The sequence below is a fragment of the Mytilinidion resinicola genome, assembly GCF_010093595.1.
Source record: "Mytilinidion resinicola strain CBS 304.34 unplaced genomic scaffold BDZ99scaffold_6, whole genome shotgun sequence".
NCBI lineage: Eukaryota > Fungi > Ascomycota > Dothideomycetes > Mytilinidiales > Mytilinidiaceae > Mytilinidion > Mytilinidion resinicola.
Genome location: NW_022985442.1, coordinates 239,277 through 264,948, shown reverse-complemented (window position 1 = coordinate 264,948; position 25,672 = coordinate 239,277). Strand labels below are relative to the sequence as shown.

General features: G+C 53.9%; 11 protein-coding genes across 11 annotated transcripts; 3 read left to right on the top strand and 8 right to left on the bottom strand.

The window, feature by feature from the left end:
• Nucleotides 1–1,616: 1,616 nt before the first annotated feature.
• BDZ99DRAFT_568858 (MFS general substrate transporter) lies at nt 1,617–3,706 on the bottom strand (the record flags this gene model as incomplete). Its single annotated transcript, XM_033727825.1, has 4 exons — nt 1,617–2,110; nt 2,186–2,743; nt 2,807–3,143; nt 3,206–3,706. The coding sequence occupies 4 exons, from the start codon at nt 3,704–3,706 to the stop codon at nt 1,881–1,883; spliced, it is 1,626 nt and encodes a 541-aa protein (XP_033579073.1). The 3' UTR covers nt 1,617–1,880.
• A 1,101-nt stretch (nt 3,707–4,807) lies between these two features.
• BDZ99DRAFT_460889 (uncharacterized protein) lies at nt 4,808–5,347 on the bottom strand. The gene is made up of 2 exons (XM_033719485.1): nt 5,314–5,347; nt 4,808–5,252 (listed from the first exon to the last, which is right to left on the bottom strand). Exon 2 carries the CDS (start codon nt 5,246–5,248, stop codon nt 4,892–4,894), a length of 357 nt encoding a protein of 118 aa, XP_033579072.1. The 5' UTR covers nt 5,249–5,252; nt 5,314–5,347; the 3' UTR covers nt 4,808–4,891.
• A 1,543-nt stretch (nt 5,348–6,890) lies between these two features.
• On the bottom strand, nt 6,891–7,229 carry BDZ99DRAFT_517976 (uncharacterized protein; the record flags this gene model as incomplete). The annotated part of the gene is made up of 1 exon (XM_033725241.1): nt 6,891–7,229. The coding sequence occupies one exon, from the start codon at nt 7,227–7,229 to the stop codon at nt 6,891–6,893; it is 339 nt and encodes a 112-aa protein (XP_033579071.1).
• A 230-nt stretch (nt 7,230–7,459) lies between these two features.
• On the top strand, nt 7,460–8,756 carry BDZ99DRAFT_384047 (uncharacterized protein; the record flags this gene model as incomplete). The annotated part of the gene is made up of 2 exons (XM_033715359.1): nt 7,460–8,139; nt 8,225–8,756. 2 exons carry the CDS (start codon nt 7,460–7,462, stop codon nt 8,754–8,756), a joined length of 1,212 nt encoding a protein of 403 aa, XP_033579070.1.
• Nucleotides 8,587–11,066, bottom strand: BDZ99DRAFT_557809 (alcohol oxidase). The gene is made up of 3 exons (XM_033727210.1): nt 10,247–11,066; nt 9,752–10,210; nt 8,587–9,684 (listed from the first exon to the last, which is right to left on the bottom strand). The coding sequence occupies exons 1-3, from the start codon at nt 10,739–10,741 to the stop codon at nt 8,845–8,847; spliced, it is 1,794 nt and encodes a 597-aa protein (XP_033579069.1). The 5' UTR covers nt 10,742–11,066; the 3' UTR covers nt 8,587–8,844.
• Nucleotides 11,067–11,874: 808 nt separating this feature from the next.
• On the top strand, nt 11,875–13,948 carry BDZ99DRAFT_568854 (uncharacterized protein; the record flags this gene model as incomplete). The annotated part of the gene is made up of 4 exons (XM_033727824.1): nt 11,875–11,950; nt 12,000–12,911; nt 12,990–13,225; nt 13,349–13,948. The coding sequence occupies exons 1-4, from the start codon at nt 11,905–11,907 to the stop codon at nt 13,946–13,948; spliced, it is 1,794 nt and encodes a 597-aa protein (XP_033579068.1). The 5' UTR covers nt 11,875–11,904.
• A 2,506-nt stretch (nt 13,949–16,454) lies between these two features.
• On the bottom strand, nt 16,455–17,552 carry BDZ99DRAFT_496620 (uncharacterized protein; the record flags this gene model as incomplete). Its single annotated transcript, XM_033723455.1, has 3 exons — nt 17,301–17,552; nt 17,148–17,243; nt 16,455–17,084 (listed from the first exon to the last, which is right to left on the bottom strand). The coding sequence occupies exons 1-3, from the start codon at nt 17,466–17,468 to the stop codon at nt 16,455–16,457; spliced, it is 894 nt and encodes a 297-aa protein (XP_033579067.1). The 5' UTR covers nt 17,469–17,552.
• A 234-nt stretch (nt 17,553–17,786) lies between these two features.
• BDZ99DRAFT_460882 (uncharacterized protein) lies at nt 17,787–19,664 on the bottom strand. Its single transcript, XM_033719484.1, has one exon. It carries the CDS (start codon nt 19,558–19,560, stop codon nt 17,944–17,946), a length of 1,617 nt encoding a protein of 538 aa, XP_033579066.1. The 5' UTR covers nt 19,561–19,664; the 3' UTR covers nt 17,787–17,943.
• A 1,669-nt stretch (nt 19,665–21,333) lies between these two features.
• On the bottom strand, nt 21,334–22,738 carry BDZ99DRAFT_439031 (3-keto-steroid reductase; the record flags this gene model as incomplete). Its single annotated transcript, XM_033717644.1, has 2 exons — nt 22,666–22,738; nt 21,334–22,603 (listed from the first exon to the last, which is right to left on the bottom strand). The coding sequence occupies exons 1-2, from the start codon at nt 22,722–22,724 to the stop codon at nt 21,334–21,336; spliced, it is 1,329 nt and encodes a 442-aa protein (XP_033579065.1). The 5' UTR covers nt 22,725–22,738.
• Nucleotides 22,739–23,553: 815 nt separating this feature from the next.
• BDZ99DRAFT_496617 (uncharacterized protein) lies at nt 23,554–24,496 on the top strand. The gene is made up of 2 exons (XM_033723454.1): nt 23,554–24,245; nt 24,305–24,496. The coding sequence occupies exons 1-2, from the start codon at nt 23,951–23,953 to the stop codon at nt 24,397–24,399; spliced, it is 390 nt and encodes a 129-aa protein (XP_033579064.1). The 5' UTR covers nt 23,554–23,950; the 3' UTR covers nt 24,400–24,496.
• Nucleotides 24,497–24,533: 37 nt separating this feature from the next.
• BDZ99DRAFT_439028 (NAD(P)-binding protein) lies at nt 24,534–25,491 on the bottom strand (the record flags this gene model as incomplete). The annotated part of the gene is made up of 2 exons (XM_033717643.1): nt 24,534–24,919; nt 24,999–25,491. 2 exons carry the CDS (start codon nt 25,489–25,491, stop codon nt 24,534–24,536), a joined length of 879 nt encoding a protein of 292 aa, XP_033579063.1.
• Between the last annotated feature and the right edge of the window lie 181 nt (nt 25,492–25,672).

The following is a 25,672-nucleotide window of genomic DNA, read 5'->3' as shown; positions in this document are numbered from 1 at the left end:
GGCTTCCGGACGGAGACAACCTTCATGTGTCCAGCAAGAGGTGGCGTTGCGAGAACGGGCATATGCGTAGGGGTAAGACAAGTTCCTCTATTCACTACATTCATTTACCCTCCAAACGAACCGCTCTAATCTATCATGACAGCCGGACCTTGCTGGCAATTAAGTTGCAGCATTGAGGCACCTCCAATGGAGTCCTTGATTCGTTGACTGTTCACTATTCTCGACGCCTCATTCATGATGTGATGGCCTTGACATCCTTTCTGCTTTTTATGCAGCTGTAGGGCACCTTCGGCGGCGTCAACAAGGTGTAAGAAGCTCAGCGGTTGAAAATAGTCCTTCAAGGTCACAGAAGGTGGTCACATATTTAAGACGAGTTGTTACATTTGTATTTGGTGATATTGATGCTGATATGAATTGAAACCGATGACAAGTGGTTGACATCGCCTGAGGTGTCCCATGGATGGACGACGGCTCAAATTTCAGGATGAGATGTAAAGGTTCCGACGGTGTATATTACACCAATGAAAAGTCTGAACGCTTTGGAAAGTTGAAAGCGCCGTTGGGCGTGGCTCTAAGCTGCATAGAACTTCAGGATAGGATCGAAAAGTTAAGACCGTATAGATTAGATGGCGATGTATTAGGGCTTTTTTGGACGGCTAGTTCCGCCGTGGGGTGCTCCAACACGCATAAACCAATGGCACCAGCATGTCAAGGTCTTCACAGTGCATATTAGAAGAGGAGTCATCAAACGTATCGGGAAGGTTGATAGCACCGTTTGAAGGGCTTCAACGACTCTGAACTATTCCAGATAAGATGTAAAGATTTCGAGGGTTTAAATCTGAGGATGGAGGTGAAACAATGCATTGAACGAGGTAAGTGATGTATTGGATGAGCATCTATCTAGGCTACGTACGCCGTATATATACTCTGTGTGTGTGGAGGCTTACGTAGCCGTACCGTAGAACTGTGTGGGCTAAGTATAGGAACCGTGTTCTATATCAAGATAGCCGAGCTAACCGTACCATACTCCGTAGGCTAGCTGGCTAAGAATACGTACTCCGTCAAAATCGGACGTGAGACTCTCAGATTGAAATTTCATGCTTTAGAGGTGTAAGTAATCCTTGGCTTTTGGCACCTACCTGGCGCTATTGGGGGACCCGTGGAGTAGCAGGAGCGAGTCGGATAGGATGTAAAGGCTCTCGAGGTGTGAATTAGGCCGCGAATGCTAGGATTGTGACAACGTAGTCTGGCTGGGGGTGGTTTCCAAAGTCGTTGACACCTAGCTGCGGCCGTCGGAGGTGCCCTCGAGTAGCATGACATATTTCAAAAGAGTAACAAGATTCCGAGGGCGTAGATTGGACGTTGGAGCGTAGGATTTTGGCTTCGTAAACTGGAGTTGTGTCGCCAGGCTTTTGACACCCTGATGACGCCGCCAGGGGTACCCTCGAGCGGCATCGGAAGTTTGTATGTGATGGAGAAGTCCGCAGGACGTGAATCAGACGCTAAAAATCTAGAATCTAACCTCATGATTTAGAGCGGTGTTTTTAGGCTATTGGCATATTGTCGACGCCGCCGGAGGTGGCCCCAACATGCGTAAAAACTCTGGATGAGATGCCAAGGTGAACAGGGCAGGAATCAGACGCTGATCAAAATGATTTGTGCCTTTGTAAACCAGAGCTATAATCCTGACGGTCGTGAATAATGTACAAAGATACACCCCAATAGGGCCTCTAAACCCCGGAAATGCCACGAAAAGAGCCCAAAATTCCACCCAACAAGCTCCCAAAGCTTTTCCAATCAATAGCCTTTTTACCCCCATATACCGCCAAAAACGCACTTTTTACCTCCCAGTCTTCCCCTTAACGCCCCAGTAGCCCGCCCTATGTCGTCACTCTCACTACTCCCAGGCACACGAGCTGCAACACAACAAGCCCCATAAAGAACCACAAAAAGTTAACCCTGTCAATCAAAGGCTGGGCCACAGCAACCATCACGGCCGCCACGACCGTCCCGACAAGGTCGGATAGCGAACCCAACGCCCGCCCAAACGGCGCGAAACTGCCCAGATACTTCTTCGTTTGATAATTCGACCAGATGACGCCAAACGCCGCTACGAATCGTTAGCATTTGCCTCATTCACACCATATTGAACGATAAGATGGAGTGGGAATCGGAGCCCACTCACCAACAGCCACAAACACAACCACCCCCGCGACATGCCACCGCATCCACACAAACCCGGCATACCCCAGCGCGCCGAAGCAAAACACAACCGCGCCCAGCGCCTGCGTCCACAGCCGGTACTCCGGGGCCGGGGGCCGGCCCGGGTTCTGCCGCATTGCGCGCCCGCGGTCCCACGCCGCAGCGAGCGAGGAGCAGTACCAGCCAGCCAGCATGGCGACGCCCTTAGCGGTGTAGGCGGCGCCGATCTGGAAGCTGTTGAAGCGGTAGCGGGCTGTAAGTGTGCGGCACAGGGTGACGTTGATGGCGTAGTAGGTGGCGAAGAGGAGGGCGTTGGCGGCGATGGCGGCGAGCTTGCGGCGCGAGAGGCCGGCGCGGAGGTCGCGCAGGGGCTGGTGGGGGTCGTGTGGCGGGTAGAGGTGCGGGTCGGCGACGGTGTGGTGGAAAAGGGGCACGGGGAGGAGGAGTTTGGGGGCGTAGAGGGTGCCGTCGCCGACGATGGGGCGGAGGGTTTCGGGGACGCAGAGGAAGGCGGCTATGTAGAGGACGATGACAGTCGTGCCTGTCGGGAGGATGTTAGCGCGGTTCTGGGGCTGTGTAGGGGGTTATGGAGGGTAAGATGTACATGAAGTGACGAAGATGCCGCTCTCGCCTTGCCCGTATTTTGTCACGAAGCCGCCCAGAAGTGGTCCGACAATGGCCCTGATTACGACCGCGAGCGTGCCTAGAGTTAGCTCGTCTTGAGGGGAGATGTCTGCTATGATGCCCCCGCCGATTGTTTGGATGGCGGACGCTGAGAGCACTTGAACGACTCTTCCGACGAAAAAGGCGTGATAGGCGTAGGTCAGGTCCGGTAGGTTGGGTAGTATAGAGAGACTCGTACTCGTGCAGATGTGAAGGACCAGCCAGAACAAGTAGCGCCACTGACGGCCAAAGTAGTCCGAATCGTTCCGAATGAGCGGCTGTTTCGTGAGCGTCAGCGAAGGCTTTCATTAGGATAAACAGAAGATTAGGTTTCAATTACAGTAGCTACCGCAACGGCCAGTCCGGCGGCAACGATCCCGTTGATCCGTTCCCCAGATACGAAGAGACTTTGTTCAAGCACCGGTAGGATTGGAAGCAGCATGTCCGACGGAAGGGCGCTGGCTATGGTCGCAAAGACAACGATTGTGCATATCAATTGCCTACGGACAAGGCTGAGAGCGGTGTAAGATACAGCAACAACGGGTGGCGATGATACTGGAAGTACTGGAGCTGCTGCTGCAGTTGGTGTCGCCATAGGATTCGGGTCTGGTGCCACAGGAACAGTCGCTGATGCTGCGTTTGAGGCCGATGCATTGTTCACGGCTGGCAAGGCAGCCGGCCCAAATGGAACAGCCACGCCAGTGAATGGGCTTGTAGCTGGAGCGGGAGATGAGGCCATTGGATTCGGGGCTGGCGCAGGAGGGACAGCAGACGATGCTGCGTCCGAAGATGAAGCAGCGTTCGCGGCTGGCAGGGCAGGCCGAGGCACGGATGACGCCATAGCGGTAGATACGTTTCGCGGCCGGTGGTGGACGAGATGGAGCGGCACGCACGAGACGAGGTGAGAGAGAGGTGGAGGTGTAGGACGTAAAAAGAGGCGGTGACAAGATAGATGGACTCCCCGCGCCGTTTAGTGAGGCGACAGTCGACTCGCAGTATACCTAGGTAGACTAGAGCAGTTCTCGGCTCGAATTGAGGTGGTTGTCGGAATGTTCGTGTACCTCCGGAGGGTTTGTTGTCGAGGCAGTTCGTGATGACGCATCCTCGGACCGTATCCTCTTCCAGCGCCGTCTGAAGCGGCCCCGCGAGCTTACCTAGACTTTAAGGTCAAGCCTCCTCGAACGACCACGCCTCCGGCATCGGCAGTGTCTTCAGAGGCTCCAGCCACTTCAAAACCCACTCCTGCTCTACGACGAAGCTCATCACCATCTGGACCTCCAGCCCCTTCACTTCCTCCAGCAAACCCAGCTTGTGCCGCTCCGCCAACAGCTCCACCACCCTCAGCCAATCGTACTTCAGCAAGTGTCTGCTTCCATCATTCACGGGGCCTCGGAATATGGTCGCCGAAATCCGCAGCTGCGGCACGTATTTGAACCACAACGGATCGAACTCGACCATGCCGCTGCGCGAGTTCGAGCCTCGGATCTCCATCTTATTGAATGGGAAGTACGAGACACGGCTCTCTGATGTAACGCCGACGGGATTCCCGGCCCAAGCATCCTCAACGTCGAGCACGAAGCATGCTTTCGCCGTGGTACCACAAAGGCCGCAGGTACTCAACACCGACGAGGTATACGGTGACAAAGAGTGCGACTACGGACGCCGCAACGTTCCAGTGAGCGTTTTCGAGGGAGCTCATTGGCAGGAAGGGGCTGCCATGTTTGAAGAACTTTTCATCTTCGGCCATCTCCAACTGAGTGCAAGCGATGATGAGGTTGAGGGTAAGCATGAAATTTTGACGAAAGTGAGCCGGTCTTTGCGCCAAACAAGATAGAACCTGTAGCCAGTGGGTGGGAGAAATGGTGCCACTCGGGACAGTTTTGCGCATTCGCGGAGAATTTAGTGATAAAGAGTGGAGATTTTTACTACCAGATCTCAAATGGTTGTACTTAATAAGAAGAACCCGCAAGAGCGAGACATTCAGGAGCAGTGACAGTACCAGAATGATGACCATCGAGAAAACGATCTAAGCCTTGAATTTTGGCTTCTCCGCTGTTCTGCAGGCATTGATGAAGAACATGGCGTTACCGACAAGGCTGACCACTGACCACCTGAATACCACGCTGAGAACTACGCTGAGCGTGGTCCATGAGATGGGCGAGATCCAAGGTCTCCCGCTTCGGTTTACCTGGCCTATGTCTGCCTGTTCCAAGTATACCTGTATCATGCTGTCGGTTGATGGAGGAGGGGTGTCAGTTGATGGACGAAGAGCCTGTTCCATGGTGGCACCGTCGGTATTGGTTGATGGACGAAGGGTGTGTGTTGATGGACGAAGAGTGTAGGTTGATGGACGAAGAGTGTCCTTTGATGGTGCCGACGCCATCTTTCTAGAGATGAAAATTAGCTGGGTTGTGGCTATCAAGAGGATGTAGCTCAGGGATGGCGTACCGTTGATCGGGAATCTGGTTGCTGTACAATGTAGAGAGCACTCTGGGACTACAAGTAGTGAGTGGTAAATGCAAGCGACTTCTGTAAAGGAGGGTCAGTGCTGGGTTGGGTTATAACAAAGTCTGTTGGGAGAAAATATTGAGCGGTGTAAAAAAGCCTGCGCGGGGGAGAAGGGCAGGTGCCGGACATCGTGACCCCTCAGGCCACTTGACGACAGCTAGGTTCATTGATTCGAACAACTCCGCTGTGTTCTCAGGGAAGGGTGTCCAAGAATCAAATATAGAAGAGAGCGCACATGAACTCAGGTGAAGAATATCTAGTTTATCACTTACAGAAAAGAGCTTTCAGAGAAATGTCCATAAAACCAGCTCGCCTTGAGTGAGAAGGAACGATGGATGCTGGGCACAGTGGATCGAAGAAGAGATGCAGACGATGGAGACCTAGGCGTGAGCTTGTGCCAAGCCAACCTTCACTTGGGCAAAGAAAGCCAGTCTTCACTTGGATGAAGGAGTTCTAGGGAAAGTCGAAGAGTGCCACATAGTCGAAGAGTGCGAGCGGCACTCAAGTGTAGAAGAGGTGGGTAAGTCGGCGCCCGTGGCATCGATTTATGCTGGACCGGTTCTCAAGCTCAATACGGAGTGCCGAAAAGAGTTGAGCGTGGAAGAAGTGGAGGACATGTGGCCAGAGGCATCAATCTACACCATATCAGCGCCCACTTTGGACGAGGACTATCGAGCAAAGTTAAGACGTGCTGAAGGGGGTTAAAAGTACAAGAGATGAAGAGGGCGGACCTGGAGGTATCAATCTATGTCGGAATATTTGACACCTTGGATCTGGAAATTTGAAGAAGTGAAGTGTCTAGGCGATCGACCGAGGGAAATTCAAGCCGTGATTATAGCGTTCTAAGCCTCACTTTGATGAGAGGTGGAGGACATGGAGGAGGTGGAACTTGAGATCGTGAGTTACTGTGTTTCAAACCTCACATCATAACTCCCGCATAGAAAATGGTTTGCAGTCGCCTTACTTGTAACTCACCCCATGTTTGCTCGACCTCTATTGTAAACATGCATTTCGAAAATACAAATCGGTGTTCCCTACGCGACTTTACCTTTTTAAGGCTGCTCAAGTTGCATGATCGAAGTTACGCATCTCGAGAAATGGTCTCAGGGCACTTCTTCAATGCTCCGAGAAACAGTGTCTCGTTATTCACGAGCTTAACTAAAATCAGGCCTGTGGACTATCTTGGTTCATCAATTGAACGGTATAATACCCAGTTGTCTGAAGTAGATCTATTTCAATAGAGTCAAGGTGTTTTCCACTCCGAGATGGAGCATAACCTCAGCGGTGATTAATTTACCGTGAAGTGTAGTATATATACAACGAGCGTCGAACCGCAAACGCCTAATATATTTTAATATCACGAGCACGTAGACTCATACATCGGTAAGAGGTACTTACTTTGATTGGTATACAATTCAGTCTTCTGCATATGACCACCATGCCCGCTCCAAAATGCCCAGTACACCGCCATGTGTTGTACACAGTCACCGATCCATCACTTCTCCGTTTCGACATCATCAATTTTTCTCTTTGCCAAACTCCTGGGGCAAATCCATCCCCACCCTCCGTGCCGACAGCCGCACTCTCTCCTCCTCGTCCATGCCCATGCCGGGGTTGTACCGCTCGATCAATGTCGAGTACATCCGTTGTGCCTGCGCATATTGCACGAACTGCTCGACTTCCTGTATCCGGGCTGGCAACGCCGGTGGCTCTGCTGATGCGGCGAAGCGGGAACGTATGGTCTGCTGAAGAGTGGAGGGATTGGACAGCTTCTGCCGCCCAGCGTACTGAGAGGGCAGTTCGCGGAGGATGCGGCGGTATAGGGAGCGCAGCGCTGGCGATTGTGGGGATGCCATTGTCGTATTTGGATTCGAGGCAGCTAAGAAGTATATCGATGGATGAGAGGTGATGGATTGGGACCTCGGCGGTTGTCGTCGGAGGTTGCGGCGAAAATCTTCCAGACAAAAGGCTTAATTGGACTAAAATGTGCCAGACAAACCTCAACCATCGCCGATGTGAAGCCCGTTTTTCACTGCTTATGGCTTCATCATGTTTGTCCAGAGCGCCTTATGTGTGTACGCGATGCATGCGCTGTCTCTCTCGGGCATCTCCATCCAGGCCCTATAGCCCGAGGGCTTCTTTCAGAACTCCTCCGACGAAGCCCAACACGCAAGCTACAAACAAACAGTATAAAAGGAAAGGGCTTTTCATCCTCCCCCGAACAGGAAAAGTTACCGTGCCCGAATCACCTATTCGACCCGTATCAGAATTAACTATTCGACGCGTGGACGCGAGCCCCAATAAGAGCGCCGTCTTCAACCAGCATCTCAACTACTACCGCGACACGACTCCTCCAAACGCACAACAGCTCAATTATGCAAAGGACATATTCACAAGAGACGTCAAGCCAAGCTTTCTCCTTGCTACCCACAAATTCCGCGAACTTCCTGAATCAGATGTCCCCGAAGTCGCGTTCCTCGGGCGCAGCAATGTCGGGAAGAGCAGCTTGTTGAACGCTCTGTTCAACCGCCCAAATGCGCATCTGGCCAATACAAGCAGCAAGCCGGGGCGGACCAGATCGATGAATTTGTTTGGAATTGGGCAAACAAGTTCAGGGGGCGTAGTTGTAAAGCAGGGGAAAGGGAAGGAGCACGCAAAGATAATCGGAAAAGGAGGACTGGTAGTTGTTGATATGCCTGGCTATGGACAAGGCAGCAGGCAGGAATGGGGCGAGGAGATTATCAAGTATCTCTGCCAGCGTAAACAGTACGTTCTAATACTCTTTGGCAATCATGGCTAGGTCTTTGCGTACTACTTGCTTACCTCAGGCTAATCTCTCCACGCTCTATAGACTTCGCCGTGCTTTCCTCCTCGTCGATGCCGAACACGGGCTCAAACCAGCCGACTGGCAGATCCTCGATATCATGCGCCAGAACTCTGTCCCGCATCAAATAATACTCGCTAAAGCCGATAAAATTGTGAAGCCACCGATAACCCTAACTGCCAGTGTTCTCAAACAGGGAGAGAACGCCCCCTTGAAATATAAAGGAATTGCAGAGATCCGCCAGCTTAGTGAGAAAATACTGAAGGAGATCATACCTCAGGGAATACAAGGTGTGTCGGCGCTCGGAGAAGTACTCGCGTGTAGCTCTGAAAAAGTCATGTTTCGGAGGGAAAGAATGGGCATTGATGGAATCCGATGGGCCTGTCTTCAGGCCACGGGACGTGAAGCCGACAAGAGGGGGCTGCTGACGAATCTAGGCCTAACAGTGGCAGATGGTGAGAAGGATGCGCAATCTACACCACGAATTCGAAGAATCAATCTGGAGGATGTGCCAGAATCGACATCAACAAGAACAGTAGTCAGAATCACGAGAACTTAGGAGGATGGAGCTACTGGCAGAGTATTTAACTTTGCGCCAAAACCAGGCTAAAGCACCTCCTGATACGCCTAGACTCAGGTGCATAGTATCACTTCTTTCTTTGGAGGAAATCAGCCGTTTTCTCCGCAACAGCATAGACCAGGCTCTGTATGTTCCCCTGGACATGCATTGGAAAGATGCTAGCATCGCATACCCGCACATTCGTAGTCCCATACACCTTCAGATCCGAATCAACAACACCTCCACTCTCTTTTGGCAGCATTGAGCATGTGCCAATCGGGTGGTACTCTGTGAATGCGTGCTTGTGCACGTGCTGTTTGGCCTCCTCGAGATTTTTTGGTGCTGTCATTCCTGGTATCGGAATATTCGCACCATCGGCATCTTTCTTGAGAAACCCGCTCAGAGGGTCCGTTCTAGCCATCTCCTGGAAATGGAGGATTGCTTGAGCGAGAATATCTACGTCTAAGGGATGTGAGAGATATGCTGGGTCGATCTCTGGATGCTCTGTTGGATCTGCAGACATGATGTGGATGCTTCCACGAGAGAACGTCCGAGTTGTGGCAGCGAGGATTGTGCCATATGCTCCGGGGAAATTGTGGCCCCATCCAGTGCGTGGGGTATTCATTTTGGCGGTGTCTACTCCTTTTGATACGAAGAGGACTTGTACGGCTGCCTCGTTCTCGTCTATAAGCTGAAGCTTCGCAAGGTCATCTAGAGGGCTCATCGACGCGGGGCAAATCTCGTTGATGTGCTCCTCGATGTCGGTGGTCGACAACGTTGTTGCTAGGCTATGATATGGGAGGAAACCAGTTGTGGTCACAGTATTCGCCAATGGCCCTCCATTCGTCTTCTTATAGAGCTCCATTAGCTGCGCGAACACCTCTGGCTTTGCCGCTGCCTCGCTAGTGGGTACTCCGTCTTTGACTTCCTATTTACCACAGCGTGTCAGTAGTCGTCACAACCTCCAATTAAGCATACGAAGCATCCCGACTTACCCAACTAAAAGGCGCAACAACGTGATCCCTCAAATTCTCCCCCACACCCGATAATTCCACAACCAGCTCAATCCCATACTTCTCCAACATCTCCTTATTCCCAAGTCCTGACAGCTCCAGAATCTGCGGACTCTGCACAGCACCAGCAGACACAATCACCTCCCCTCCCTCCTCAACCTGGACCGTAATCCTCTCCCCATCACATACATATTGCACCCCCGTCGCTGTCACCGCCTCCCCATCCTTCCTCTTCCCAAACAAAATCTTCTCCACCAACGCCCCCGTCCTAACCTCCAAATTTCCCCTCTCCCGCACCGGCTCCCAATACCCCACCGCATAACTCCTCCTCCCATCCGCCCCCACCCCCAGCGGCTGATTAAACAACCCCAAACTCGTTCCCTCCCTACAATCCCTCGGACTCGGATACCCCATCGCCTCGCCCAGCACCGGCCACATCCCCTGCGCCCACGTACTCACGCTCTCACAAAAGCCCACCCGCACGGGGCCCTCGCCGCCCCGGAGCCCCGCATCCACCGGCACGTACCCCAGCTTCTGCGCCAAGCCCTCCGAGGGCGCGGTGTACGTCTCGGCGCGCTGGAAGTAGGGCAGCAGGTCGGCGTAGGCCCAGCCCGGGTTGCCGAGCGCGACCCAGTTGTCCAGGTCGCGCGCGGAGCACTGCGAGTGCATCATGAGGTTGATGCCGCTGCTGCCGCCGAGCATCTTGCCGCGCGGCCAGCGGTGCACGGTGTGGTGGAGGGCGCGTTGCGGCACGGTGGTGAAGCTCCAGTCATGCGTGGGCTGGCCGAAGCAGTGGCCGTAGAGGCCCGGGATGGCGACGAGGGGGGAGGTGGGGGTGGGGTGGTGGGCGCCGGCTTCGAGGACGAGGATGGAAAGGTGGGGGTTGGCGGAGAGGAGGGCGGAGAGGGGGAGGCCGGCTGTGCCGCCGCCGATTATGATGAAGGAGTATTTCTTGGGGGTGGGAGAGGGCATGGTGGGGATGGTAAGGTGTGGATTGGAGTGGCTTTTGACGGGGCGGTAACTTGCTGGCTGGGGTACTCCTGACGATAGTGTTGGGCAGGCAAGACTGGAGTCTGAGCAGTGGTATCTTTAATCCTTCTGCTTAAGCTTATGAATTTTACACCTCGACGGACGTAAAGGTTGATGCGGTTGGAATTGGACTGCCTCTTGACGGATGGGCAACTTGCTAGCTGAGCTCCTACTTACGGTGGTGTTGAATGGAGAAGGCTAGAACTTGAGCAGTGGTATATGCTATCCGTGTGCCTAAGCTTATGAATGTTACGTCCCTGAGGATGTGGAGGTGGAATTTGACTGCTTCTTGACCCACTGGCACGCTGCTAGCTGAGCCACTCCCAACAGTGGTATTGAGCGAGCGATTAAATCGCGGGGGATGATTATAGTCCCGAGCTGGGGGGTTGGAGAATTGGCGGTAAGCGTGTTGATATGAGGTGGACGGATGAGGGAGGACCTTCGACTTGGAAAAGCGACGGATATGAGAGTTTGACAGTTGAGAGAGAAAGAAGACAGTAGAGTTTTGACCGCTGACAGATATGAGCTTTAAGATTCTATTTTGCAGACCTCAGCCTTGTTCTTCTGGCGTCAGCAAAGCACGAGAAGCCGCAGTGGGGGCTGACGCGGGGTGTAGAACAAGTGCGCACCCTCACTCTCAAATAATTTATACCTGCATGTTACGAACCTCAAGCTCCCGGTAGAATACGATATGAATTTTGAGCTGCAGGTCTCATAAACGCGGCACACAGCGGCAATTCCCGCATGCCCGCCATTCCCTTTGGCGCCCGCTTTGGCGAAGCTATAGCCCGATTGTGCCGCTCTTCCAGTGCCACAAAGTTGCTTTTTCTGGCCAGATATGGAGGGCTGCATTGGCCTGAAGCAGGCGAGATCACAAAACACAGGGAGTGAGCTGTGTTGGGCCGCGTTGTGGTACCACCGTGACTTCTGAGGAGATTCAGTCACGTGATCAGATCTGACCAATCAAAAATGAAGCCCATTATCAGAATCTGGTCACGTGACTGAATCTCCTCAGAAATCGCAGTGGTACAAAGGTAGCATCCGAGCGCCAAGGCCATGCCACTCCTGCTGCCCACCTCAATTCTCCCCCCTCCACTTCCGTCAACATGGCTCGCGATCGCGAACGGCAACAGTCTATACAAAAGGATCAGGGTGCGTCTTACCCCACTACACCTAATGCGCGCCACTAATCTATCAGTAGGGAAACACTTCCAAGGTGTTACCAAGCAAAGACCGCTTCGCAGCAACACGCCTCTAAACTCCCGACATCAACAAGCAACCAAGGATCGAAAGCGATCGCGCTCCGCTAAAAACCTACATTGCGAAATCCCTACCGAAGCGCCCCAAAAAGGACCGTGGACGTGTCCTCCAGATATACCTGCACCGGTACGAGGACAGAAGCGATCGCTACCTGAAGATTCGGCGAATTACCCCCGAAAGCGACCACGAAAACCCCAGCCCACCTCTTACAAGAGAGCAGATCATTCGTCCAACTTTAGCAAATTGGATTTGGTTGAGGCGTGGCTGGAGCCGGGCTCTTCACCAGAGATATACACTGAGGGTACGGACGCGGTGTCGAACACTTCTTCGAGGGGAAAAAGAAAGCCGACACAGATTTACACTGAGGGTATGGACGCGGAGTCGAACACTTCTTCAAGAAGAAGAAGAAAGCCAACACAGACTTACACCGAGGGTATGGACGCAGGGTCGAGCGCTTCTTTAAGGGGAAGTAGAACGCCGACACAGACTTTTGGTAAGGCATCACGAAGTCAGTCGCAGCGTTCTTTGTCAAGTGACCAAGAGACGTCAACGCAGGCGTCTCAGAAGACAACCTGCACCGCTGCAAACTATCGCTTTACGGATCTTAAAGGGGCAGGGATATTCGTTGAGGGAGTGCCTCCAAGCGAAATTCAAAAACAAATTGACTCAGTGGTGGAAGGTGAAATTTCCCAAGACAGGGAGAAAACCATAGCCCATCTCGCCGGCCAACTCTGCCAGGACTTTTCAAATATTCTACCTGGAGCAGCCGGCGAAGATGACTGCTTGGAACTTCTCTATAAGACTCTTTCCGCTCTGTTTCCTCAAGATAAGATTATGCATACAAGGAAAGCAGGTATAGCATGATCCTCCTCTCATAACGTTGGTGGCAATTTGTCTAATTCTATAACCTGCTAATTCGTGACGTATAAAGATTGGCGACCAAGCCTCAAGCCTCGTACTCGCTCCACCTGGGACTTCAGTTTTCTGGATAAGTCTGAGGACGAGCCCGGGAACGAATCGGAGAACGAACCGGAGAACGAGCTCAACGACGCTCATAATACTTCTAATTCTTTCTCTCGAGGAGTTATTCCGAGAAAGCGAGCGCAAGCCGAGTACCTTTCCCCACAACATTTCAACGAATCAGACGAGGCATACGTGACGGGCGAGGTAGGTTTATCATTATATTTATATAAGACCGGTAGCTAAGTCCCGCCAGGTAAATAAAGCCATGCTGCCACCCCGACTCCCCCGTTCACAGCCGGAGGCAAATATAGATAACTCTCGTACAAGACACCTCGTCCAGATATTACTATTGGCATCTTCCACGACGCATTAGTGCAGGGATTACATCGTGACCATGGTCTTGACCCTAATCAGGCAAGCTATTTCCTTGAGGACCTCCAAGGAAAGATTATATGGCGAGAGGGACGGGAAGAACCAATACTCTGCAGCGAGCCAACTCAAAGAGCACTTCGGACTCGATTCCCATTTTTAATAGTAGAGGGCAAATCGTATGCTACCGGTAAACATATCTTCGACGCGGAGAACCAAGCCGCAACCGCAGGCGCCTGCGCCCTCAAAATTCAGCGCGATCTTGATGATCTTGCTAAACGGGCATCCAAAAGTACCCTTTCACAGAAGGCTCTTGTCTTTTCTATCTGCACGCAAGGACCTTACCATGAACTTTGGGGTCACTATACCGTCGTTGAAGGTACAATCTGCAAGTTTTATATGGTACCTATCAAGACGTGCCGTGCGCCCATAGTCAAGGAAGTCAAACAATGGCTACTCTCGGTTGACAACGTTATGAGATGGGGGGTTGGTGAGTTCTTTGAGACTGTGATAGAGCGACTAGGAAAGCTAGCTAGTCGGGCAAGCGGAGTGACTTAGCTGCGGCTGGTATTAGTCGACTGCTTAAGTTCATTGGCACTCGCTCACAACGGAGAGAAGGGAAAAATGTACGTGTCTCCGAGCTAGAGCTAGAGACAGCACTATCTCAAGCTTGATTATACTGTCATCTACATAGACTGATCTTTGGTGGACGCGCCTTGTCTTCCCAAATGAATATCACCATGCTCCAGTCTACTTCCTTGCAATTCTCCCCACGAGCGCAATACCAGGTTGCCGGTGTTGAGATGCCGGCAGTCAGGTACGGCCGCTATAGAAGCCCACTCCCCGTCCTGTAAACGCTAGCACAAGCTGTAGACTCCGAGAGTCCAAGGTTTTCAAAGTCTTTGGCACGGTGTTCCACAGTTGACGGCAAAGGTACGGCAAAAGCTCGCTTCTGCACAATAGAGACGTGTTTTCGAACATCCAGGTGGAAGCTAAGTGGGAGGGCCTGGACGTAGTACGCACATCTTCAAGAATCTTTAATGGTCTGCACCACTCCATAACACTGCGGCTTGCGCCATTCGCGACACTGTGTCATTGCTTACAACATGTACTGGTACGGACGATAAAGCGAGCACACTCCAATGGTTAAAGAGATGAGGCGAGCATGGGAGGATATTCTATACATGATTTTGGTGCTTAGGTCATTCCCTAGGCTACTCTATAGGTAAGGATATTCCTGCATGCGGCTGTTTTAAGCAAAGGGCATCGATATTAGAACAGGGGTATTGAATGTTGCGTCTTAAACGATCCGCCTGCGCTGATGCATGACAAATGAGAGTTTGGCGAAAAGGTGCTGCATGCGAAGGCTCGAAAACATAGCTCTTGCAGACATAGCCTGCCCGTCTGCACAACGGACAATCTCCTATAACTCCTCCTCTCATGCATATACAACCCGGATTAGCTGCTTATTACGCCTTACCTTTGTACTACTGCAGTGGCTTCTTGTATAGAGGGAAGATGCCGTTTGCGGTGCACCTATGTCAAGGCTACAGGGCTATACTCGGCAAAAATTGCAGCTGTACAGCGACGAATAAGGCAATACTGAATACACTATTTCATATGCACTACGCACCATCGCTTCTCCAATCTTGACCGGTGAACTTCAGGCTGATTGCTGCTTGCCCAGTCGAATAGTAGGCCCGAAGCGCGGCCAAGAGGTGACGTCTGCAATAAAGTGGAACGAAGCAAGGCCATTCGACTTCCTCCCCGCCCGCCACCACCCACGCTCGCAGGCTCCCAAACTTCGTCGATGGCCAGCGCAGGGCGTGATCTGCTCAAAGGTGCATACTTGACCGGTGGTAGAGCCGGGGCGTTCGTTGTGCAGCTTTGGGCTTGCTGAAAGAGCGCAGCCGCAGGAACCCAAGCGACGATGAGGAGCGGGTCGAGAATCTGCAGGAGTGCGATGAGCGGCTGGTGCAGCGCCGAGCGTCCAGGTCCTGCGTGGCGACGGCGGCCTTTGAGCAGAGAGGTACGCCGTTGGGGGTGAATAGGTACTTGTTTCTAGACATTGTACGCCGATGCTCGGGGAATCGTGCATCAAACGCCGGTGATTGTTCATCTACTTCGTCCCTATATTGAATTAAGGAATTGAACAAGCTGATACAAGGGTACCTCAATGCTTTACCCACATTCGCGCCGGTCATGCTGCAGCGAATGTGACGAGGCAGCGTACGGATACGCAAATTAGGATGCCGGTTTGTAGAGGCGTCTGCGGGAGGAAAGGCTGATGCAAGCAAAGCTCGGCCTTGCAGAAGGCAATATTTGAGTAGTCCGGCCGGGGCGGATACAGAAATCTGTGCGTGGCGGCCGTATATTGAAAGCGGTACAGTTTAAGACGTAGTTCCAACTCTAGTATTACACCCCTCCTCATCCTAGAGCGTGCTTCTTCGGGGCCTATGCGGTCCAACTACAGTCTCGACCAAGCCTGCTGCCACGTGACGGGAAGGCCAGACCAGAGCGCGGACACATCCACCGATTGGCAACAATGTTGAAGGGGCTACTGGGGAAGGACCGAGAGGGGTTGGTGGCATGTGATAGAGGGAGGGCGGTGTGCAGATTGGTAGGTAGGCTCTGAGTGGGATTGAAGACCACTTCAGAACGATTTGCAGATATTTCGACTTGCCAGAAGTCTGAGCACTCTCGCTCACCACCGTTTAAGATGCTTCAGCACATTATAGTAAAATTCCGATATAATTGAGAGGCTTTGAAAGCTTGAATTAGAAAGTCTCGTGTGCTTACGGTTGGGCTGTTTAGCCGCTTTTTGTAGTATCATCATACCTCAGGTGGAGATCAAAAGACGACGTGCTCAAACTTGTGTCTTAGTACTGTACTTTTGAAAGCAGCACAGCATCAACCCTCCGAACAGTAGTTTTAGCCATATCATTTCCTTTTAGAAAGTCACCTACTCACAATACCGAAACCCATCATTCCCCTCAGAACTCCAGCAATGCCAATGCATGTCAACATAATCACCTCCCACGCTCTGTCCTTTCAAACCTCCGAATCAAGTCTGTCCCCCACCCCCAAACTGCCCAGCAACCAGCCCCCCCAACGTCCTCCTCCTCCCCGTCCCCCTTCCCCTTCCCCCATCTGCCCCCCCCCCCACAACGCCCTCGCCCGCCAATATCCCACCCTCCCTCTCCCCCTCCAGTCTTCGCCTCAACCCCTCAAACCCCCCACTCCTCGCCTGCCCCTGCTTCTCCCCAACCACCCACGCCGGCACCCTCCACCCACTCGCCCCCGGCAGCAACTCCCGCCGATACGCCGTGCCCACGGCCCACCCCACCGCCGCCGCCAACGCAGAGCCAGGGAGGGCCGAGAGCGCGAGTTGGGCCGGTAGCACATAACTCAGCGTCTTTGACGTCAACGTGATGGATGTGTTCACTAGGCCTCTGGGACCAGACGCAGACGTAGCCCCGGGACCAGCCGTAGGGGCAGGAGTGGCGCTAGCAGCGAGTTTATACTTGTAGATAATCGGGATCGCGGCGTGGTACTGCACGAGCAGGGCGAAGAGGACGGTGGTCGGGCCGGCGGGGAGCGTGTTGATGCGGCCGAAGGTTAGAGGGCGCACGAATAGGGCGAGGAGGAGCGGGGGCAGGAGGGTTGTGTAGGGTGCTGTGGAGAGGAGGAAGGACTGTAGCACATCATTAGCATGAGCAGAGAGCTAGGGATGGAGTGGGTGGTTGTTGAAACGTACAGCGAACTTTCGACTCCCCCACAACCGCTCAATCACCCTTAAGTGGTAGAATGTCATTGCTGCGAAGAGGACTTCGGAGGAGTTCGTGTAGCATGCCTGGGACACGGTCAGACGCATTCATTGTGCCCCATTTATGGAGGATGGATAGCTTACCACCCAGCTCACCGCCCTCCACCACTGTCCGTACCCCCATAAGTGCGGCACCACCTCGATGTGCAGATAGTATCTCGTGTCCGTCAAGCTCGCGAGCAGCGCGCCGGTTACAACCCAGAAGACCAGGAAGCGCGACACAGGCGCGTTGGTGAAACCGGAGGTTAGCATTGTGATTGTAGCCAGCTGTGCATGGTTCGGGGGGAAAGGTTGGGTTTGTGTTTGGAAACGTGGGGTTGATCGTGGAGCTTGGCGATGATGGATGTTGCGGAGGTCCTGCGCGGAGGAGCGAGGTGGCTTGTAATCACGTGGTCATGGTCAGATTATCACGAAATCGAGACATGATAAATGGCAGTGTGCAAAAGCATCATGGATATATTAAGTCTCGAATCTCAGCTTGCGCCATGCTTGCCAGGTCAAGTCTAAAAAAGCCTCCCCCTTTCACCAGGAGACACCGCTCAAAGCTCGCATCATCGAACGGTAGAAAAGATCAGAAAGCTCACGAACGTAGTAATACACCGCATCCCTTCCATGGAAGAGCCCATGCAAATGCACCATACGCCATTTCTCGATCCCTTCCGAGATTTTGGCCAGATACGCCATGCCATAAAACTCCAAATCAAAATCAGATGCCCTCCCCAATACCTTACCTCCGCCTCCCACCAACCCCCTTCATCCTCTCCATAAACTCCTCCTCATCTTCTGCTGGATTGAATAAATTCGGCGCCGTGTTGGTCCGCGTCACCGCCGGTCTTGGTAACGCTGGATTCTGTTTCGCCGTAAAGCGCTGGTAGCCTTCCCACCAGTTCTGCTGGTTCGGCTGCGTGAACTCTGTCTCTGTGCTCTCCGGCGAAGACTGAACGGACGATTGTGGCAAATCAGGAGACTCTTCAGCCGGGTCTTGGTCGACAGAGCTGTTACGGCGGGCGAAGGCTTTGCTACTACCTCGCGGAGGGACCATGCCTTTGTAGGATTCTTGCTCTAGCACGGGGGTGGGGATACCGGAGTCGCGGTGGGTGGTTGATGGGGATTGGGGGATTCGTGACGCGGTTTGATCTTTGTGAAAGCGGTCGCGGAGAGCGAGAGAGTTGGGGTAGAGGGAGCTTTTTCGCGGTGAGCGCTCTTGTTGAATGGTTTCGGCAGATAGGGAGGTGTTGAGGTGGGGTTCGGCGCGGTTGACGGGGCGCCGAGGACCTGGTGGCTTGATGTTTGGGAGACTAGGGACGGTGGAAATAGCGGAGGGTGCATAGTCTGGGGCCGAGTGGACAGAGTCTTTGTCCGTGAGAGATACATGAGAGATTCGCTTGCGGAGTTCGGAGACCGAGCCGTGACCCTTCGAGTTATTGTAGATCATGTTTTGGATCCTCGAGGAAGCTGGCCTGGCTGGCTTCTTGGGGGACGGAGTCTTCGATGGCTTTACCTGGGGAGATCCTGGCTGGCTGTAGTAATCGGAGTGGTTCTCAGACGAGGACAATTTGGACTCTGCAATGCTGGCGAGAGATGTACGACCTGTAAGCATCTTTTCACCGTCCATACTGAAGTAGTCGCTGCTGTTAACAACAGTGACAGACCTAGAGCTCTCGAGTTGTTGGCGTAAAGCGGTATTCTCCTCCTCAAGGGAAAGGATCATATCAGCTGCTTCTTCAAGACCAGCATCCCGCTTCTCCATCTCTTTGATAGTCTCGTCGTTGATTGCAGTGAGTTCCGCGATATCGTCATCCTTTCCAGCGAGTAGAGTGTCCACATTCTGAAGTCTTAGCTCCATCATATCTCGCTCCTCGCGAAGCTCGCGGTTGTCTTCTTTGACGCCTTCGAGCTCCTCGAGGCGCTCGCGAGCCTCCTCCAACTCTTTTGCGTATTTGGCGTTTTGCTCCTCCAACAGGACGATGCGTAGGCCGATTGCAAAGCCGTTCTTCTCCATCTTGTCTTTATCTTGCGCCAGTTCCGCGCGAGTTTTCTGTCGGTGGGGTGTCTTGATATCAAGCGGGGCATCCATTGACAAACGGCGAAGATGACGGTTCAAAGTCTGGCGCTTCTCATCCTCATCACTCGGCGTCCAGTCATCATCCGAATCTGACGGCGACTCCGCTACCGTCGGCGGGGCAGGCGAAGGCGTCAGCGAACCCTTAGGGCGCCTCGACTCAAGCACCCCTCTCAGGTACTCAGATTTCGGCTCGGTAGAGACAGTGCGCTTAGGGACAAACTGCGGTGGGGTTCTGGGGTCTGCGTCGGGGCCTAGTGAGGCGCTGCGATGAGTAGACATGTTGTAGATTGCGCGGTTGTTGATTTTAGGTTTGATAGTGGGTATTTTGATGTATTGGAGGCGTGCGACAGAAATGCAGAGCAATGAGTATTATAAGAAACGCTGGTGGATATAAAGCAACAATGCCTTTGTACGCCAACCGCAGCCCCCACGTCAGAGCCAGACAAAGAAATATCAGCCCAGCGCCTCCAGTTGCCGTGTTGTAGAAGAACTTTTCTTAGCCCATGAGCAGCAGGCCGTGTGATGTTGATGGAGAGAGGAGAGGGGGAGAGCCCTGGGTCGCGATGTCGGGTGAAGTGTGTAGATATTGTCGTCGCGCGAGCATAAAGCCTAAAGGTGAAGCGGGATAGCGTGATGCGCGACGCAAGGAGGGCGCCAGCAGATATGCGACGATCTTGGGGTGAAAGATCGCCGGAGCTGGTGTTTCAGTCGCTCACATGCGAGCCCACGATCTCTAGTAGGAGACGCTGTCGGCGAACTCGCGAGCGAACATGGGAGGGAAGTCGCTGGGGAGAGGCTCCGGCTTGGGATCCATGACCTGTGAGGCCGTGGCAGCGGAGTGAGATGGTTCGAGGACGCGGTCTGAGCGAGAGGTGAATGGGCGGTCTGCGACGAAAACTAATCAGCGACGCCGGGCCAACGCGGGTAGACGGGACGCTACCTATAGGCAAGCTCGGAGCAGCACACAGAGCGAGGCCTTGGAGGGGAGAGTTGAGGATGCTGAGGTGGTTGGAAGTTGGAAGTTGGGCTGGTGGGAAGCTTTAGGGCGCGACGGGTTGAGCGGGCGACGACCTGGAATGTGTGAAAAGAACGGGCCGGGCTGCCGACTGCGCCGTGCTCGCAATCCCGGGGAGACGAGCCAACGCTGCTTATTGGACCGCTATTCACTGGATCGCCAGCCAGATCACAACCGTCGGGATCACTGCACTATCACACGGGGCCAGGTCTTCAACCTGCAGCAGCCCCTAGCCTGAGGTCAGTCGCTATCGTGATGCGGAAAACACCACCCCATCTATCGCATGAGAGAAAGAGAGGAAAAGACAGCGTGATGCCAGATGCGGCCATGCAAGCCGTCGTTCTATTCCAGCTTCCTTCTTCCCGCTGCGATGCGTCCAAGCGAACGAGCCTGGAGAGATGCGAAACTTGCTGCAAGGAGGGCCCTGCAACGCCTCCCTGTCATCACTCGTTCCCGCAGGCCCGCTGTTCCTTCGTAGCGCCTGAGGCTTCACCACACCATACCACACCATGGAAACTCACGATAAGCAGGTGGCGGCGTCACGTCTTGCTTGACGTGGCAATGCCGCGTCCCTACGACTCCCCCCGGTGCGCCATGCCGTGGCCAACGGAGTGCTTGCCGACGGATGTAAGAGGCACCGCACACACCAGTTCCAGATGCCTTAACGACGCTTAGAGAAACCACGTCGTCGGAACAAAGACCGTCTCGCCTGCATCAATGCAGCAAGCCGTATTACGTGACGATGACTGCGACACTGCAGCGCCTCCGAGCCAGCAATAGCCATCGACGGTAATCTCGCCCTTCTCGCGGTGTATCGTCGTATCTTGCGATCGCATTGCTGGGATCGCATCACGTGACACCTGTACAGCGGGTCAAAGTCCCGGTACTCGGTGACCTCTCGTTGTCTACGCGACGTGACCTTGATCCATGTACCATAACCGCGACTATGTACTCCCTCTATAATCCATCCCGTACAACAACTCTAGCGCCCAACCCAGAGTGCCACCAGATGTGTGACCAGATGCGTACTCCCATCCCTACTCCAACCCCTCCAACCCCTCCAACCTCCCTTCCCACCCCCCCCTCAACCTCTCCATCTCCGTCCACGCCAAGCGCCCCAACTCTTCAAACTCTGCCCTCCGTTCCGCCGTGAGATCCGTCGCATGCCGCCACCTCCCCTTCCTCTTGCTAAACTCGCCCACCTTTCCGCCCCACCCCCACCCCTCCACCTCCGTCCGCTCCACTCGCTCATTCCCCCACCTATCCGTCGCACTGCCCCATTTCCCCCGCCCCTCTCGCCGCTCCATCGCATCCAGCATCCCCTGCTCCGCCAGCGCCACCCACACCGGCGCCGTTGCCCCCTTGTACGCCGTAATAGGATGCCACGGGCTCCCTAACCAGCGCGCCAGCCAGAACGCGGCCGTCATGCCAAGGGCGAGGATCCAGGGGAGGGGGAAAATGCCCGTTGCGCAGATGCCCGGGTGGGTGATGTAGATTCGCGGTTTGCTACTCTTCTCATGCCCAGCCTCCGCGTGCTTTTCAGGTGTTGAGGTAGTCGAGAAATACGTACTCGTCCATGGCGCCGTCGATGGCATTTCAGCCGTCATACCCAACATGTCCGTGATCCGCTTCGAGCTCTCGTACGCGTTCGACGACTTCAGGCCCTGGAAGTCGTCGGCGTTGAAGTCGCACGCTGGCGCTTCGATGCTGGACATCCAGATTATGCGTCCGCTTCCTTCTGTAGCTGCCGCCGAGAGGAGTGGCATCAGCGCGTGGCCGAGAACGTAGTGCCCGAATAGATTCGCGCAGAAGACCTCGCCGAGTGGTGGTTCCGGGGGCTGATTGCCTTTCGAATCCTTTGGTAGTTGTGGTTTTGTGACCCATCCCACGCCTGATATCTTGAATTCGGGCCACGTAGTTGTGTGGACCGTGTCTGTTAGGACAGTCCAGATGGCGTGAGGCCAATTCACGCCTGTCCAGCCGCCGATGCCGGCATTACATATAAGAACGTCGAGATGGGGTAGCTCCCTCTTTAGTTTTGTCGCGAGACGTTGCACGGAAAGGAGGGAGGTCAGATCCAGTATCTCTTCGCGGAACTGCACGCGTCGTTGCAGCAGCATCGTGAAGCCCGGGATACTGCGCTCCGCTTTCCTACACGCATCTTTAAGATATTTGCGGAACGCAGCGGTCGTCGCGGCGCCTTTCCGGGTGTCGCGCGTTGTGCTGATGAGGACGAGGGTTTGGGATTGGGGCCGTGTGTGCAGGAATTCGTCGATAAGGCGGCAGCCAATTCCTAGGCCCAGGCCGCTGGGATCAATTAGCTAGATGTTGAATGCTTTGGGCATTGATAGGATGAGAGTTGGGATTACCTGTTTGCGCCTGTGACGAGGACGTAGAAGCCGTCGGCAGGGAAGTCAGCGTCATCCATAGTATCGTGTTGGTAGATTTTTGTGACGGGAAGCGGCGGGGAGATGTCGATCCAGGGGTTTGTGGAACCAGAACACGACTTCATGTGACGAACATACTCTGCCGTTCAACCTCTGAAAAGCTTTAGAAATATTGGACTCAGTTTTCTCATAAGTATGGGGTAGTTGATACGAAACAGTTTCTCCTTTCTATTTCATTTCACACGATCTGACTTCCTGGACGGGCCGCTCGCTCGAACCTGGGCAACATGCAAGGCAGAAAGCTTTCCACCAGCAACAAGCATTTACATGCGACTCTAAAACTTCAGCCGGGACCTTTCACCGTGCTGAGATATTCCGTACCGTTTTCTTCACTTTCGGTACTCCAGACTTCCTAGCTGGGAAACCTCATCACGTGACGAGCGACGCCACCGTGCAGAAGCACCCAGGCTTCTCGAGTTCCATTCCTCAGAGACTCTACCTATGTTCCCTTATCTTCTCTGTCCAGTTATCAGTCTCTGGTTGTACGCATGTTTCTACAATGCCAGGGCTGCAAGTTGTTGGTTTCTCACTAAAATTGTTAGCCTTGTTAAGTACCATTTATTCTACTCGTAGGTAACGAAGACATGTTGCTATTAGTGGACATAGAACCATCTACGCCTAAGCATGCCCTCTAGCTCCGTTGCCTATCCTGTTCCTGTCAGGACTTGTCCACATTAGAAGCGTGTCCTGATGAAGTATGATTGGTCCATGCCCGAGACTTAAGCTTTGCTAAGCAAATTGGGCGGGCTCGGCGCCCAGCTATGGATATCACCACCATTCCCTACACAGGTACCTGCCCATGACCAATAACATCTATTACAACCCTACACAGATGTGCGAACTCCACACGGGAAGAGAAAGGCGCGCGTGGTGATGACGCTAGGTCTGCATTAGAGAACCCAAGTGTGCAAGCACGGTGATGCCCGACCCGATAACGCGCCGCGACTTGATTCACTATCACCAGGCTTGACGCCTTTGAGCCTGGCTAGCCAGGCCGGGCTGCGCTTTCGTCATAGCTCGTTTCGTTTCTTGTTGGTGTCCCGCTAGCCGCGTTAGATAGAGGGGTTAGAGGGGTACATAAACACCTCCACGACCTGTCCACTTGAATTCTCCATATACACACTGATCACTTCTCTACTCTCCTGAGTCATTAGTTCTTCAGTCTACACATAACCAAGCCTTTCAACCCCTACCAACTAGAATCAACATGTCCGGATTCCTCCGCGAAGAGGAACAGAAGTTCGAAGGCGGCAACAACCAGGGCGGCAACGACAACCAGGGCGGAGGATATGGAGGCGGAAACGACAACCAGAGCGGAGGCTATGGCGGCGGAAACGATAACCAGGGTGGAAACGATAACCAGGGCGGAGGCTATGGCGGCGGCAATGACCAGCAACAACAGCAGAACTCTGGCGGCAACGACCAGCAGCAGCAGAACTCTGGTGGCGGCGGCTTCATGAGTGGGTTGAAGACAACGGGTGAGGACGGGGCTATCAACACTGGTGAGTTTGGTGTCTCATGATAGCATGCGGGATGAGACAAGATGCTAACGCTTGTGTAGAGATCAACAAATTCGCGAATTCAGAGGGCCTGCCTCAGGGCGCGGACGGTTTCGTGGATGCTGCTGTTGATCAGGAGGTTAACAAATTCCTTTGAGGGATACAATCAGCCCAACGGAGCCTCTGAAGATGATTGATTCGACGACCATGAGATTACTCTAGACTAGTCTACTCTCAATACAGTCCTATACTCTCAAAATCTGTCTTGCCTCCTTTAAGACTACCGTCTAATTACTTCTCAATATCACACCCCTTCGCCACCTCCCCAAACACCTCCAACGCATGCCCCAACTGCTCCCTCACTCCCTCCGTTCTCTTCATCATATCACTCCCCAATAGCAACAACTTCTCCGCTTCCCTTCCTTCCCCGATCCCCTCCCCAACGACAACCTCATACACAGCCTTCATCGCCTTCTCCTTATCCCCATTCGGCGGCCACGTGCCGCTCTTCATGATCTGCAAGAACTTCTCCGTCATAGTCCCCTCATAATCTCCTGGCAGCCCCCCCTCCCCAAAGACCGCCGCATTCCCCATATTCGTATTGAAGGTGCCCAGCACGACCGTCAAGATCCGGATATTGAACGGCGCCACCTCCTTCGCAAGGACCTTCGCCACACCTAAAACGCAGCCGTGTCAGCCCACCGCACCATGCCCACAAACAACAAGTAGAAAGGGACGAAAGGGAAATGCACACACCATCCAACCCCGCCTTCGCGCCCGCGTAGACCCCCATCGTCGGCTGCCCCTCCAACGCGGCGCCCGAGCTGAAATTCACCACCGTCCCGCGCTTGCGCGCCCGCATCCCCGGCAGCACCGCCTGCAGCAGCCGCAGCGGGCCGAAGAAGACCGTCTCCATCTGCGCGCGGATCTCGGCGTCGCGCACCGTCTCCATGGGCGCGAAGATGGAGTAGCCGGCGTTGTTGACGAGCACGTCGATGTGCACGCCCGCGGCTTCGAGGTTGTGGATGAAGGCGGGCGAGGCGGGGGATGTGACATCGAGGGTGAGCCATTTGTTCGAGGGGTTGGCGGCGGTGACGAGGCGCACGAGGTCGGGGGTTTTGGAGGGGTTGCGCGAGGTGGCGATGACGGTGTGGGGGGTGGAGAGCAGGAGGCGGGTGAGGGAGAGGCCGAAGCCGGAGCTGCAGCCGGTAATGAGCCAGGTGAGGGGCTTGGGGATGGGGGTGGACATGATTCGGGAAAGGTGGTGGTGTAGAGATTGAGGTTGGCTGTTTGAAGGGAGCTTGAAGATAAATGGTTCTCTGAGGTGAAGCAGGTACTGTATATATACCGCGAAGGTGGGAATGTTGCAGCGGAGATAGAGACGGAGGAAATGAGAACAGGAACGGTGTTAGGGGGGATAAAGCCGTGCA

What these genes read in the sequence shown, in the direction of transcription:
- BDZ99DRAFT_460882 (XM_033719484.1), bottom strand. Translation starts at nt 19,560, where the DNA reads ATGTCTACTCATCGCAGCGCCTCACTAGGCCCCGACGCAGACCCCAGA.
- BDZ99DRAFT_557809 (XM_033727210.1), bottom strand. Translation starts at nt 10,741, where the DNA reads ATGCCCTCTCCCACCCCCAAGAAATACTCCTTCATCATAATCGGCGGC. An exon ending in GCGGCGAGGGCCCCGTGCGG is followed by an intron (nt 10,211 to 10,246) that starts GTGGGCTTTTGT and finishes ACGTGGGCGCAG; the next exon opens with GGGATGTGGCCGGTGCTGGG. An exon ending in TTGTTGCGCCTTTTAGTTGG is followed by an intron (nt 9,685 to 9,751) that starts GTAAGTCGGGAT and finishes TGTGGTAAATAG; the next exon opens with GAAGTCAAAGACGGAGTACC.
- BDZ99DRAFT_460889 (XM_033719485.1), bottom strand. Translation starts at nt 5,248, where the DNA reads ATGGCGTCGGCACCATCAAAGGACACTCTTCGTCCATCAACCTACACT.
- BDZ99DRAFT_496617 (XM_033723454.1), top strand. Translation starts at nt 23,951, where the DNA reads ATGTCCGGATTCCTCCGCGAAGAGGAACAGAAGTTCGAAGGCGGCAAC. An exon ending in GGACGGGGCTATCAACACTG is followed by an intron (nt 24,246 to 24,304) that starts GTGAGTTTGGTG and finishes ACGCTTGTGTAG; the next exon opens with AGATCAACAAATTCGCGAAT.